Source organism: Stegostoma tigrinum, chromosome 36 (genome assembly GCF_030684315.1).
Source record: "Stegostoma tigrinum isolate sSteTig4 chromosome 36, sSteTig4.hap1, whole genome shotgun sequence".
Classification (NCBI taxonomy): Eukaryota; Metazoa; Chordata; class Chondrichthyes; order Orectolobiformes; family Stegostomatidae; genus Stegostoma; species Stegostoma tigrinum.
In genome coordinates, this window is record NC_081389.1 from 20,243,467 (window position 1) to 20,257,136 (window position 13,670).

The 13,670-nt window shown below is 38.7% G+C and overlaps 1 protein-coding gene across 7 annotated transcripts in view; it reads left to right on the forward strand.

Moving 5' to 3' along the window:
* Positions 1 to 13,670, forward strand: part of peak1 (pseudopodium-enriched atypical kinase 1) — a 170,616-nt gene that overhangs the window by 128,855 nt on the left and 28,091 nt on the right. For all 7 annotated transcript variants that reach the window (XM_048520837.2, XM_048520835.2, XM_048520841.2 and 4 more), the window contains one exon: positions 5,727 to 9,041. In XM_048520837.2, the coding sequence (XP_048376794.2) occupies positions 5,842 to 9,041 (3,200 nt within the window). In that variant the 5' untranslated portion in view covers positions 5,727 to 5,841. The remainder of the gene's footprint in view (positions 1 to 5,726; positions 9,042 to 13,670) is intronic.

Consider the following 13,670-nt stretch of genomic DNA (forward strand, 5'->3'; position numbering starts at 1 on the left):
TAGAATGCTTTCCAATTTTAGACATTGACATTTGGAATTCGAGCAATATGCCGTCTCCCCTGACCCAAACAAAAATTCAGAAGCTCTGAATAAATATACATTTCTTCAGCTTTGTAGTTACCAAGATAGGACAAAGCTTCAAGGAAGAATTGAGTAATTGTAAGAAGGACTGAGGTAACACCACATGGTGGAGATATGGAGGACCACTGAGTGTCCTCTTCACTGTTTAATGTTATTTTGCTGCCTGTTATATGGTGCTATGCTTGTGTAGTAACATATATTGCTTAGCATTGAAATCAGTTTGTGTTTGTCACCCACCCAGCCTTCATAAGACCACTGATTTAAGCCAAATTAACAGAAGCGAATGCCATCTGGCGACATACTGACAACGCTTGAAATGATCATTCAATTTAGATAGGGTTGTGGCAAACAAAGATTTTTCATCACATTAGATCAAATGAGACTTGAGCACACATCCCACACATAGAAATTACTTGGTTGTTCCTGTGCTGCAAGGAATATGGTAGACAGTAGATTTTAAATGATTTAATAAGTAATGATTTCTATCTCTATTTTTAAGCAGATCTGACTTTTAGACTGGGTAATTCATATCCAGCAGTGGAACATTTAAACTTAATTACAAGCTTTGGAATATTGTTGTGAGGCTGAATATTTATATTCTCCACAATTAGTTTTGTTCCTTTATAATATTTTTGAATAATGAATTAGTAAAACTGCATTAGTAAGCTTGTTTGGAACAAAAATACATTATTCAGACTCTTATCACCTAGGTTATTTAAATAAGATAACCTTGATATTGTTTCCTTGCCTCCACCCTGAATGACTATCACATCTGAGCCAGTTAGTGAAACAGAAAACCAAAATAGCTTGTTTAATAATTACTCAGTCTTCTTACTCTTTCCATGCACCAGTCCCACCTTTCTTCCCCTATTATATCTGTGTTAATCAGTTAACCCCGGCACCTTTAACGACTGTATTAGTACTGTTTTTAATTTTGTTTCAAAACAGGTTGAATACCTATTGCATACACATAACAATTGTCTTCATATGGTTAGTGTTCTCTATTACTAAGTTAGCAAAAGACAGACTCATTGGTAAGAAGGTCTTGAAACTCAGACTGAAGTTTACATTTTATGTTTTTGTCACAATGAATGTGATATTTATAACCATTTTAACACCTAGATTAACGTGGATTATCATAGCTGCATTCAAACAGGGCCTTTACCATTCAATTTTTTAAAAAAAAATTTGTTATTGGCAACCAAACTATCTCAAAAAAACTAACACACGAATTTCGATCAAACCTGATAGGATATGGCCCAAGGAAGAACTGATCAATTTTTGAGATAGTAAGAACTGCAAATGCTGGAGAATCTGAGATAACAAGGTGTAGAGCTGGATGAACACAGCAGGCCAAGCAGCATCAGAGGAGCAGGAAAGCTGAAGTTTCAGGCCTAGACCCTTTTTTCTGAAGAAGGGTCTAGGCCCGAAACATCAACCTTCCCGCTCCTCTGATGCTGCTTGGCCTGATTAATTTTTGAGACTGACTGTGCTGATTCAAATCCAGTAATCCTTTAAAGAATTTGCTAGCATTGATATAAATTAGCGAATAGTGGGATGTGAGTTTGCTCGCTGAGCTGGAAGGTTAGCTTTCAGACGTTTCGTCACCATTCTAGGTAACATCATCAGTGAGCCTCGGATGAAGCGCTGGTGTTATGTCCCGCTTTCTATTTATCTGTTTAGGTTTTCTTGGGTTGGTGATGACATCACATAACCCCTGCGCTTCGTCAGAGGCTCACTGATGATGTTACCTAGAATGGTGACGAAACATCTGAAAACTAACCTTCCAGCAGAGCAAGCAATCTCACATCCAGAACCTCAAGCTGAGCTACAAATCTTCTCAAAACTCATTAGTGAATAGCAGTTGCAAAGAAATACCAATTTAACTGTCTTATCCTACAAATGGTAGTAATTTAAAATTAATAAAAAACTGCAGGTCAATTATTTGCATAAAAATGCATTTAATAATATGAAGGGAGCTTATGAGTGAGAATTTATATGGAATTATTCTCATTATAACTGTAATTTTACTGACAATCTGGTTGAACTATGATCTACTGCACTTTGTACAAAGTTACAGTAAAACTTTGTGAGCAACACCGAAGAGATTCCTACCCAATGTGTTAAATACACTTTCAGTTTCATTGTACAATGGTGAATTTGTGATCTGCTCTTGGTTTTGTACTGTGGTAATGAGTCATGTTGATAATTCTCCGTGTAATTTTATACAGACGGGAAACAATTTGGAATGTTTTACTTTGTTAATCATGTTTGACTGCAATCTACAGAGTTACCTAAATACAGTATTTGCTGAACTGCATCTTTTTATATTGAAGTGAGTATAGAAGTTGCTTTTAACATAACTATGTGGGAAGAGGTAAATAAGAGTACAGTAGTATGCCAGTCAGGTTATTGTGAATAGTAGTCTTATTTTATTAGCGACAGTGCTCTGTACTTTGAAGTCTCAAATTCCCTGTCCTCCATCTTAAGTGAATACATGTATCCCATTTGACTGATCTTATTTGCTTTGCATCTGTGGCAGTGGGGTAATGTATTTTACAGGTTTCCAAGCTTGTGTGATGAATGGTTACTTGGATTTGCTATGAACTGCCTTAGAATTCAAGCTAACATCCAGCTCCTCTGTTCTGATGCACCCTTCATTATTTAAAATTCTTGATTATTAGATCATGCTAATATTCAAATATCATGATCTAATATTTCGGTGAAATATAATGGCTTAAACTTGTGAAGTTTCACTTTTACCAGGAAATCTTGCTCGATAAGTGCATCTATGTAAACTATAAACTAGTTATGTTTAGTTCCCAATCTTGCCTTGACTGCAGAAACATCTTTCCTTTGGTACTATTACAAGCTGCTTTGTCGAAATGTGAGCTAATCTGCATTTTGTATAAAGAAAGTTAATTGGTTAACTGCTTTCCTACCTTTTAGTCCACCCTGCTGCTGGTAACAGGCTATCCTTCTCTTAAAAATCTTCCATGTCCTCTAAGATATCAACACTGGAGCACATTAAGCCTCTGTCAACTTTACAACTTCACCATTGCTGACAAAGTACTGTACATATCTGCAACCCTTCCTGCTATCCCATCTCTGAAGTTGTGGCCCTAAAATGATTTTATTTCAAAAGTTGCGTAGAATTCTATTTGAAAATGGTGAGAAGTTTTGTAAATACATGTACTGCCTCAAAAATATGTGGTGACTTCATGCCCTCTGTTGATCAGACTGTATTACTACAAAGTAATGTTGCTGTCGTCTTCTGCAGTTGTAAATGATCAATTAAAAAAATACATTGCATTATAGTCAGCCAGTCAATTGCACAACTAAGTTGAGTTGAACTACCTAAAATTCATTTGAGAAATTGTTGTTATTAATAGTTGTAATGATCTGTAAACTTGTACCTGCAAGCTCATCTTTTTTAATCATCATCAATCAAAACTTCTTGGAATATAGGATTTTGCTGGGTCAAAGGTATGAAATTGGATCATTCAAGGTTCTTGGGTGATTCTTTTGAAGCTTCATTTAGTTACTGATACAATCAAGGAAAAATACTTCAGTTATCTTTAGGGAGCTACTATATAAGTATGACATAATCCAGGATGGTGTAGAGTGTATATTTTGGGTTGTGGGCTGGATGATCCATGTCATTTCTTTCAGATCTTCAAACTTTTTCAGTCAGCATTTGGTGAACATTTTTTTTCTTAAGATTGAATGGAGCAAAAAGATCTGTGTATTAACTTTATACCACACTGATAGGGCATGCAAATGTTGATGCAGTTTGAGTTACAACGTACAGTATTTATTTCTGCAAACAAATGGTTAAGGATTAACAATTTTTTTTCATGAAAAAATGTATACTTAGATCTGGTAATAGATAGGAATATGACAGTAATCCATTTCAATTAATGGATTTCAGTTGGCCATCAGAAAATCTACGATAGCATTTGTAGAATAATGAGCAACCATTTAACACCTTCCAAACCCATGATCATTTCCATCTAGAAGGACAGGGATAGCAGACACATAGGAGCACCACCATCACCTGCAAGTTCCCTTCAAAGCCACCTACCGTCCTGACTTGGAAATATATCGCTGTTCTTTCAGTGTTGCTGGGTCATTATCCTGTAATTCCGTTTCTAACGGCATTGTGGGCCTGTCTATAGCATATGGACTGCAGCAGTTCAAAAAGGCAGCTCATCATCACCTTCTCAGGATGACTAGGATGAGCAATAAATGCCGGCCCAGACGTGACAATCATTCCATAAATGAATCAGTGTTTAACAGTAAATAATCTATTGATTGGACCCAATTATATAAAGAAAAAGCAATCACCAGCTTATTTGTGGCAAGTAGCATTTAAGTAGAAGCAAATAAACCCATGACTCAAAAGAAATCATACTGATCAAGGAAGAGGAACGGAAGGAGGCTGTGTGAAGCATAAAAGCTGGCACAGGTTAATTGGGACAACTGACCATTTTAGAGGCTTAGGTGGAGAAGGCAGATATAATGTGTTGGTTTGGACACTGCCTTTCATCTATCAGCCATTTCTGAAAGTCTTTCCTCCATCAGGTACAGCGAAATACATGTCATCAGAATCAGTCGGGCACAACCTTGTTGCATCAAATTGGCCGTTCCACTAGGGCTAGAGAAGAGTGTGTGTGTGTGTGTGTGTGTGTGTGTGTGTGTGTGTGTGTGTGTGAGAGAGAGAGAGAAAAAAAATGGCAGTACACCAATTTCATTCAGTGGAATTGGCCCCTTGACACTAAGGCAATTTTTTGGGACGCAGTGAAGGAAGCTTTTCTTAATGAACGTGAATACTCTATGGTCCCACATCCATGTTGCTACAGGGCAATTGCAATACAGAACCAAGCAGAATAAAGCAAGATGCAATAATAGTTTAAAGATCTTCATCTCCTTCTGCAGATATTACTAATGGATGTGTAATATGGCTATGTCCTCCAAAACTATCTCCTGTGTTAGTGCTGATGGTGTACTAAAATGAATGGAGTTCAGCAAAATGTAGAGTGAACCTGGATAGATGTATTCCATTGTTAAATCCTCGACCATCCTTGAAGTTCAGCTATTTCTCCACTTCAGAAATTTCCAGACTGAGAAGATCATCTGCTTTCACTCGCTTCACCTCCCCTTGAAGATAAGAATTTTTGTTTTTGCTTTAGGAGTCTGGAACAATCTTTCTCCAGGAGAAATTGAGACGCGGTATTTTAATATTTTTAAGGCTGAGGTATATAACTTTGGTAAGCAGGAATGTGGCATTGAGGTCACAATCAGATGAGCCATGACCTAATTGAGCAGGCACAAAGGGCAGAAAAGTGTACTCCCCCTAATTTATTTGTTTGTATGCCTGTTAATCCTGTAACTGCTGTTTTTGTGGATCCAGTAGAGGTGTTGATCATTGTATTATCTCTCATACTCGTCAGAGATTTCGGTTGGGAGAGAAAATAGATGAAGAAAGGTTGCAGTCTGTATTTATTCTGGCAAATTCACACTTGTAAGGGCAAAGAGAGTGAAATTAAAACAGTTCAGTTTTAGTTACCCATCTACGTATAAGTCAAGCACTGAGTCTTCTCTCAATGCACTCTTCCTTAATGAGTGTTTTCTGTCTTTCCTAGGTACAGATTGACACTGAACTTTGACAATGAACTTGGTGATTGAGAAGTGAAACTTCTCAATGAATGTAGTAGAATGCAGTAAGCAAGGGGTATCTCATGAATAGCTCTACGAAAAATGTCCGCCTGCAACACCTTCACTGAGCACGTGTGGAAGCCTGGTGAATGCAAGAACTGTTTTAAACCCAAAAGTTTGCATTGTTTATCTGCTGCCACTGAAACCCCTCCTCTTTCGCATAAGAATTTAAAAACTAATGCTAACCATAGCAACAACCACCGGGGTAGGTCAGGCACTGGTAACTTCCGACCTCCTGTTGCCAAGAAGCCAACAATTGCTGTGAAGCCCACCATGATGGTCATGGATGGACAGACTGTGAGTACAGAAATGGAGGTATTGGAAAGCTGTGAAAATAAGCAACGATGGAATAGGAATGGTGTTCTTCTCAACAGGAAACCAGTGAACAATAACAACAATGAAGAGAACAACAGCAATACTCAAAGGGCTTGTAAGCCAGACAGAGGTTTTAACAATAGAATACCCAACAACAATAATAATGGATTAACTGATGTGTTGAAGGAAATTGTTGAATTTGAGCCTGAGCCACACTTGCAAAGCAAAGAATGTGACAGAGAGTCTTTTCTTGGAAGGATTAATAAATGTTATCAGCGGTCATTGGAAAGGAAGCTTCCTCCTAGCTGTATTGTGGCAGGTATGAAAGAGAATGCAGGTAAACATGTAATGCTCAGCAGCAGCTCTGATATCATCAGCAATGAAGGAGGACTCTTCTGCTACCCAGACTGCTCCTTTAACAGTGATCAAGGAGTGGATAATGAACCAAGTGAGAATGCAACTGAAGAGCGAGAAAGTTGGGATGAAAGTGATGAAGAGTTGCTGGCAATGGAAATACGTATGCGTGGTCAACCACGTTTTGCTAATTTTAGGGCCAACACACTCTCTCCTGTCAGGTTCCGTGGTGATAAAAAGTGGAACACAGTGCCGTTACGAAAGCAGTCATTGCAGAGAATTTGTGCTGTTGACTACGATGATAGTTATGATGAAATTCTAAATGGATATGGTGATGAAACATTGATCCCATATGGTCAGGATAGTATGCCAAGCATATTATCTTCTGAATCTCCATCTCCTGATTCCTCGATGACAGAGGGATCTCAAACTGGAACGACCAAAACCATACATCAACAACTTTGTAATGGTGATCTGTCTTCAAGTGACTGCAAAAGTACCAAGTTTATAGAACCAGATTATGAAAGTATAAGTGAAAATGGACAGATTTCCCAAGTAAAGCAAGCTCCATTTAAACCAGCAAGAGGCACAGCAGCAAAGTCTCTAGAAACTCATAAAGCTGTTCTTGCATTGAGGTTGGAAGAGAAGGATGGGAAGATAGCACTACAAAGTGAGAAGCAGGAATTCACCATGAATTCCACAGAATGCTCTGGGCAAACTGTGACAATTAATATTATTCCAAAGGAAGAACAAGCAAAGCCATACAGAGTTGTGGATTTAGAACCACCAGGGATGTGCAAACCGTACACTGTAGTTGACGTATCTGCCTCAATGAACAATAAAAAGACTGATAGTTCATCCGAATCTCTCCAATCTGCAAAGACTTCACCAGTGAGTGCAAACCCACCCACATCACTCTCAAGTCAGATAAGCAACCAGAAAAAGTCAAGTATTACCAGATATCAAGAAGTGTGGACTTCTAGCACTAGCCCGCGACAGAAAATGCCCAGAGTGGCTTTAATGTCAAGTAGTTCTGGTCCTACACCACCTCCAAGACACATGAGTCATAAATCAGCTCCTACGTCACCAACTACTTCAAATGTTACTTCAAAAACTATTCCTGTGAAGTCTCCAAATCTGTCTGAGATCAAGTTCAATAGTTATAATAATGCTGGAATGCCCCCTTTCCCCATCATTATACATGATGAACCAACATATGCGCAGAGTTCAAAGCACAAGGCTATAAAAGTACCAATAGTAATTAATCCAAACGCTTATGACAACTTGGCCATTTATAAAAGCTTCTTGGGTCCAAGTGGATCCCATTTGAAAAAGGAATCTTTAGAAAACGTGGCAAGTCATACATATGAAGAAATCGGATCAACAGTAAGGAAATCTACAGATGTGCCCCAAGTAAAAGGGCCAGGCTGTAGCACAGAACGAAAGGTGTTTGGCTCTGTTGCACAGAAAGTGCAGGAGTTCAACAATGCCCAAAACAAAGCGCAAATTCTGTCTCAGTCCTCACCACATAAAAACTTTGGATCCAATCACAGCTCTCCTTCTAGGATTCAGAGAGCTACTCAAGATTCACCAGCCAGAAGGGAAGAAACTCCAGAAAGGCAGACATCATCAGCAAGCAGGGAAAATGCAAGCACTGTGCTTTCACAAATTGTTGCATCTATTCAACCCCCACAATTGCCACCTGAAAATCCTCAGACACAATCTAAAGCCAGTAGTGCAGAAGAACTTTACTCTCAGCCACCTGCCATCTCAGAAGGCAATGGAGATGTCCATGTCCGCCCAAAGTCATTATTTTCCCCAGAGGCAAATAGTGAAACTGAAGTATCCAAAGTGATGGACAACACTCTTGCAAAAGGACAAAAAGAAAGCATTCTAACAAAGCAGGTCACTGTCCCCACATCTAAACCAAGTACTGTACAATTTCCTGGTGCAACCAGCTTGAGCCCTAAAAGCGAACAACTGCCCCCATTTCCTCCTCCACGTTCTACATCATCCCCTTACCATGCCAGCAATCTTCTGCACAAGCACTTCAGTAACTGGGGGAAGCCAACTAGTCCTGTACGGACACCCGAGATCGAATCCGCACCACTGAATCCAGAGGGTCGCCAACGCTTGCAGGAGGCCAAACCAAAGCGATGGATCTCATTCAAAAGCTTTTTCCGTCGCCGTAAAACTGACGAAGAAGAGGAGAAAGAAAAAGATAAAGACAAATTAATTGGACTAAATGGACGGGTAATACACATGCTGCCACCGCCCCCCATACAACGACATCACCTTTGCAGTGATCAGAAGATGTTAGAACCATCTGAGAAGCTGACTGCCATACTGAGTTATAAACAGGAGCTTGGACTTGATGGTGTAAAGACTGATGCTGACAAACTGGATGTCGTTGGAATAGACACTGAAACCCACTCTACTGGCAGTGAAGCACATGGCATGGTATCTGGATTGCAGGACAATGAGAAGCCTGCAATGGATGTTTCTGAAAGTGAAAAAGAAACTGTAAGCAGTCAAAATTCTCCCCCACCACCTCCACCAAAGAAATGTAACAAGTAAGTGTTGCCTTTTGTTTAGATTTTGTTTTACTATTTATCAAATGTTAAGCAAGTCCTCTTTTAAATTCTTGTCTATTCATTTGTTTGTGCTCAAACCTGTTTCACAAATGTGCCTTTAGTTGTTTCATTTTAATATATGGGTGAATATTTTTTCGTGTTTTCCTGCTCTTGCTCCACCTCTTTAGTACGCTACTTCTGTTAATTTTCAGAATTCTCCAAATATAGCAGAACATTAAGGAAAATAGATCACCCATTTTTTGTTTATATTGTGAATTTTACTTGAATTGATCAGTTGCGTTGTCAACCAATCATCTCTTGGATCTTTGATTTGCTTTCTGTGAAGTCCTTATATTACTAGAGCAAATCAAGTAGCAACTCTACCCTTGTATCTGGACGTAAGTTTGCTCGCTGAGCTGGAAGGTTCGTTTTCAGCCGTTTCGTCACCATTCTAGGTAACATCATCAGCGAGCCTCCGGTGAAGGGCTGGTGTTATGTCCCGCTTTCTATTTATCTGTTTAGGTTTCCTTGGGTTTGTGATGTCATTTCCTGTGTTGGTGATGTCATTTCCTGTTCTTTTTTCTCAGAGGGTGGTAGATGGGCTCCAAATCAATGTGTTTACATTGAAATGACATTACCAACCCAAGGGAATCTAAACAGATAAATAGAAAGCGGGACATAACACCAGCGCTTCACCGGAGGCTCGCTGATGATGTTGCCTAGAATGGTGACGAAACGTCTGAAAACGAACCTTCCAGCTCAGTGAGCAAACTTACATCCAGAACCTCAACGTGAGCTACAAATCTTCTCAAAACTCTCTACCCTTGTATTTCATTTACACCACGTCACAAGAGAAAAGCTATCAAACTGATCTGTTTGAGTCTGAACATTGATTACTTCAAGATCTTGTCCCTCCCGTTGTTGTCACATCCACTGGGAATTTCTAAAGGGATTGAATCTATTTCTCCTCTGTGTAGGGTGACTTCATTTGAAAGGGTAAAAACGTCCCTGTGCACATTTTGACAAGCAAGTCGCGTATCCATTTAAAACATAATCCAATTCCCTATATATCACCAGCCTTTGTCAGCAACCACAATTTCAAATTGGGCTATTTGAGACCTATCCACAGCAATGTTTTAACAGCACAAAATGATCCTGAATTTTTTCCCCACACTGTAGGCCTGTTCCAATAACTGAGTGAGGAGAGGTGTGTCTGCACTTGGAGAGGCTGAGGAAAATCATGGGGCTGCTGGTTTAATTAAAGCCTTAGGTTTTACTAGAAATTTGCTACTTCATCTTGCTTTTGGAATATCCCTTATCTAATAATATTCCTCTGCTCCCTTTCCCTGGATAGCCAAACAAAGAAAGACCAAGGAAAAAAATTATTGCACTGAATTGCATACTGAGAATCTTGAGATTAATTTGTAACCTTTAACTCCAGTGCTCAGTTTTGTTCTGTTTCAATTGACTTTTTTCCATAGTAGTAATCATTGCACTACATTTCAGTCAATAATTTACTTAATTATACTTGGCCTGATTGACAGTAATATCAAAAGAATGTAATTATTTGTTGCAATGCACAAAAGTAAATAAAACTGATTCATGTCAGTTCAATTATTGTAGATAATACAGCAAGGAAAATTATTCTTTTAACATTGTGCTTATATTTTATTTACGTAAAATACTGAAATCGCAGAATTCACATTGGATCAAAGAAAAGTATGATAGCATTTCATTGTGCAGCTATTGATTTTTGTAAGTTATGAGCATGTGTAAAACATGCCTATATTTGCTGCTCATATAACAGAGGTTTTCTGCACAGACTCTTTTTATAATGAATTCTGAAAGAATGGTCGGAATTTTCAATGCCTGGACAAGTTGAAACTTCTAGTATTCATATGAGAATTCAAGGCAGCAGTAATTGTTATGGTTATCTTTCAGGATTCAGGAATCCTTACCTATGCTTTTCATATCTCTTGACTCTACTATTCCTATATTCTCCCAGCTGACTTCCCATTTTCCTCCATCCACAAACTTGAGGTCACTCAATACATTGCTTTCCATGTCTTAAATCATACCAAGTTCTGTTCATCCATCAACTGTATGCTTGCTGACCTGTGAGCATCTGGCCCATTTAAAATTCTTGTACTTGGTTTCAACTCCCTTTTATGGCATCTCTGTGTCCTTGCACTATCCCTATTCTGAATGAATCTACAGATCTGCAAGCCTCCACGATTTCTCTGTTCTATCACTTCTGGCCTCTTGTGCATCCCTCACTTACTTCCTTTAAAATGCTCCTTAGAATTATTTATTCTGTGAAACATTTGCACAAGTATCTTAAAGATGTTGCAGTTGGCTCAGTCATTTTTTAAAATTTGATTTCATGCTTATGAATGCCTTGTTGAAAACATGATACAAGGTCAAGCATTGTTGTATCTTTTACAAGTTTGCATAAAAATCCATTGATATAATGAAACGACATAGCCTGTGGGCAGTGCAACTCAAGGCTAAAGCTCCATTCTGCACAAACGTAAACTCATTTAGAACATTGACTGGCCTCCCTTAATTTGCTTCAAACCCTGTTCTCCCAACTTTTCTTTCCTGATAATCTCTGTTGTTTACGTTGCTCCCAGAATGTTAAATTCCTCATTCACCGTTTCCATGACCTCACTAACCTGCCTTGTAATCTGCTTTAAAATTGGTTGTTCCCATGTGATCCCTCCTTCAGTTTTTGCATTCCCCTCCTTCAGTTCTTCTCATAGTTGCAGCTTATGTGCCCTGGGGTCTGCAACCATATACCCAATGCCTTGTTACTTCTGTCCCCAGTTTCAAAAGTCTTGTGGAGCTGATTCCTTTGTTAAACTTGTTCCCCTATTTCTTGTATTATTACCACTTGGCTTGTTGTCCTTCTTCGAAGTGCTTTGGGATGTTTTAGGCCCTATTTAATGCATAGAAATTTTAGAATTTTTTTTACACAGACTGGTTCACGTGTGGAATGAATTTCCTGAGGAAGTGGTGGAAGTGGGCACAATTACAACGTTTAAAAGATATTTGGAAAAGTACTTGAATAGGAAAGGGTTGGAGGGATTTGGGCCAGGAGCAGGTGGGTTATTTAGTTTGGGATTGTGTTCAGCATGAATTGTTTACGCGCTGTATGACTCTACGATCAAATCAGATGGCAGCCATTTTCTTTCTAGGAAGAACAAAGAAATTGGGGATGAGTTTCAAGGTTACTATTCACTTTGAAGTGCTCAGCTTGCAGTATTGTAGCAAATGTTCATTTTGTCTACCAGTATTTTTGGTTGGGATGAGCTTACGGGAGGATTTTTAAGAACTTTTTTTGACTTTAACGATAAAAATATACTAATGACAAATAGATTGGATTGTTTTTCCTGGTGATGATAACTAGTATTTCATTTACAGTCTCAAGCATGCAGATACGGAACTTCCATAAACTGTATACACTATATTGCAATCCCATTGGAAAAGAGGTTGGATTGGTTCTGATAATGGAATTTAATTCTTTTTGAGTTCACCTCTGACATCATGATACTTTGATCAAAAAAGAAATGTATTCTTAATTGGCTGATACATTGTTTTCATTTTGTACAAAATATCTTTATGCTAATCAGAACGTTTCATCAGTTGTTACATCCTTGATCTATTCTTTGAAGCTATTACTTTGAGGCAAGCAGATTTTTAAAAAAAAAATGAAGATCTTGGTATTATTATGCATCTCTTCTCTACCGAAGCTTTGACAAGAATGGTTGACCAAAATTCACATTCTAAATGTTTTTGGACCAGAATTTGACCATGTTCACTGCCAGTTTATTTGCATCATTGGGTGGACTTCCAAAATCTTGACTAATCTGAATCTTGCCTCAGTGGACAGCTAGTTGACAATTTTGAATGTGTCAGTGTTAAGTAATATTAAAGCTAATACCTGGGGGTAATCTCACTTATGTTCGGCATTATGAAAGAATTTCATAGAAGCTCACAGAAGTTTTATTTTTTGACCTCCTTTGACATTTGGGAACATTTTGAACAAACTTTAATCTGAAGTATTTTGGGGTTGCATAATGTCTTAGTGGTTAGCACTGCTGTCTGACTAGTGCCAGGGACCCGGGTTTAATTCCATCCACAGGTGACTATCTGCCTGCATGTGGGTTTCCTCCGGGTGCTCCAGTTTCCTCCCACAGACCAAAGATGTTCATGTGGTTTGGTCATGCTAAATTGCCCATAGTGACCAGGGATGTGCAGGCTAGGTCAGTCAGCCATGGGAACTGTGGGGTTACAGGATTAGGGTAGGGCGTGGTTCTGGGTGGGATGCTCTTCAGAGGGTTGGTGTGAACTCGATGGGCTGAATGGCCTGCTTCCGTGCTGCGATTCTATGAGACAGCAGAAAGCTGCAAGCATTCTTGACTCTCAAATTAATCAGAATTTTTCTGTAGCATAAGATAATTAATAAAATTTCTTTTGTGACTTTTTCACGTTTTAGGAAATGTTTAGTTGAAAATTTGACATTATTTTATGCGTGAAGCTGCAGCTTTGAGCTTGTGAGAAACACACCTCTCCAGCTGTAGCTCAGAATTCCATTTGGCTGGCATATCCTCAAATCTACTAAATCAG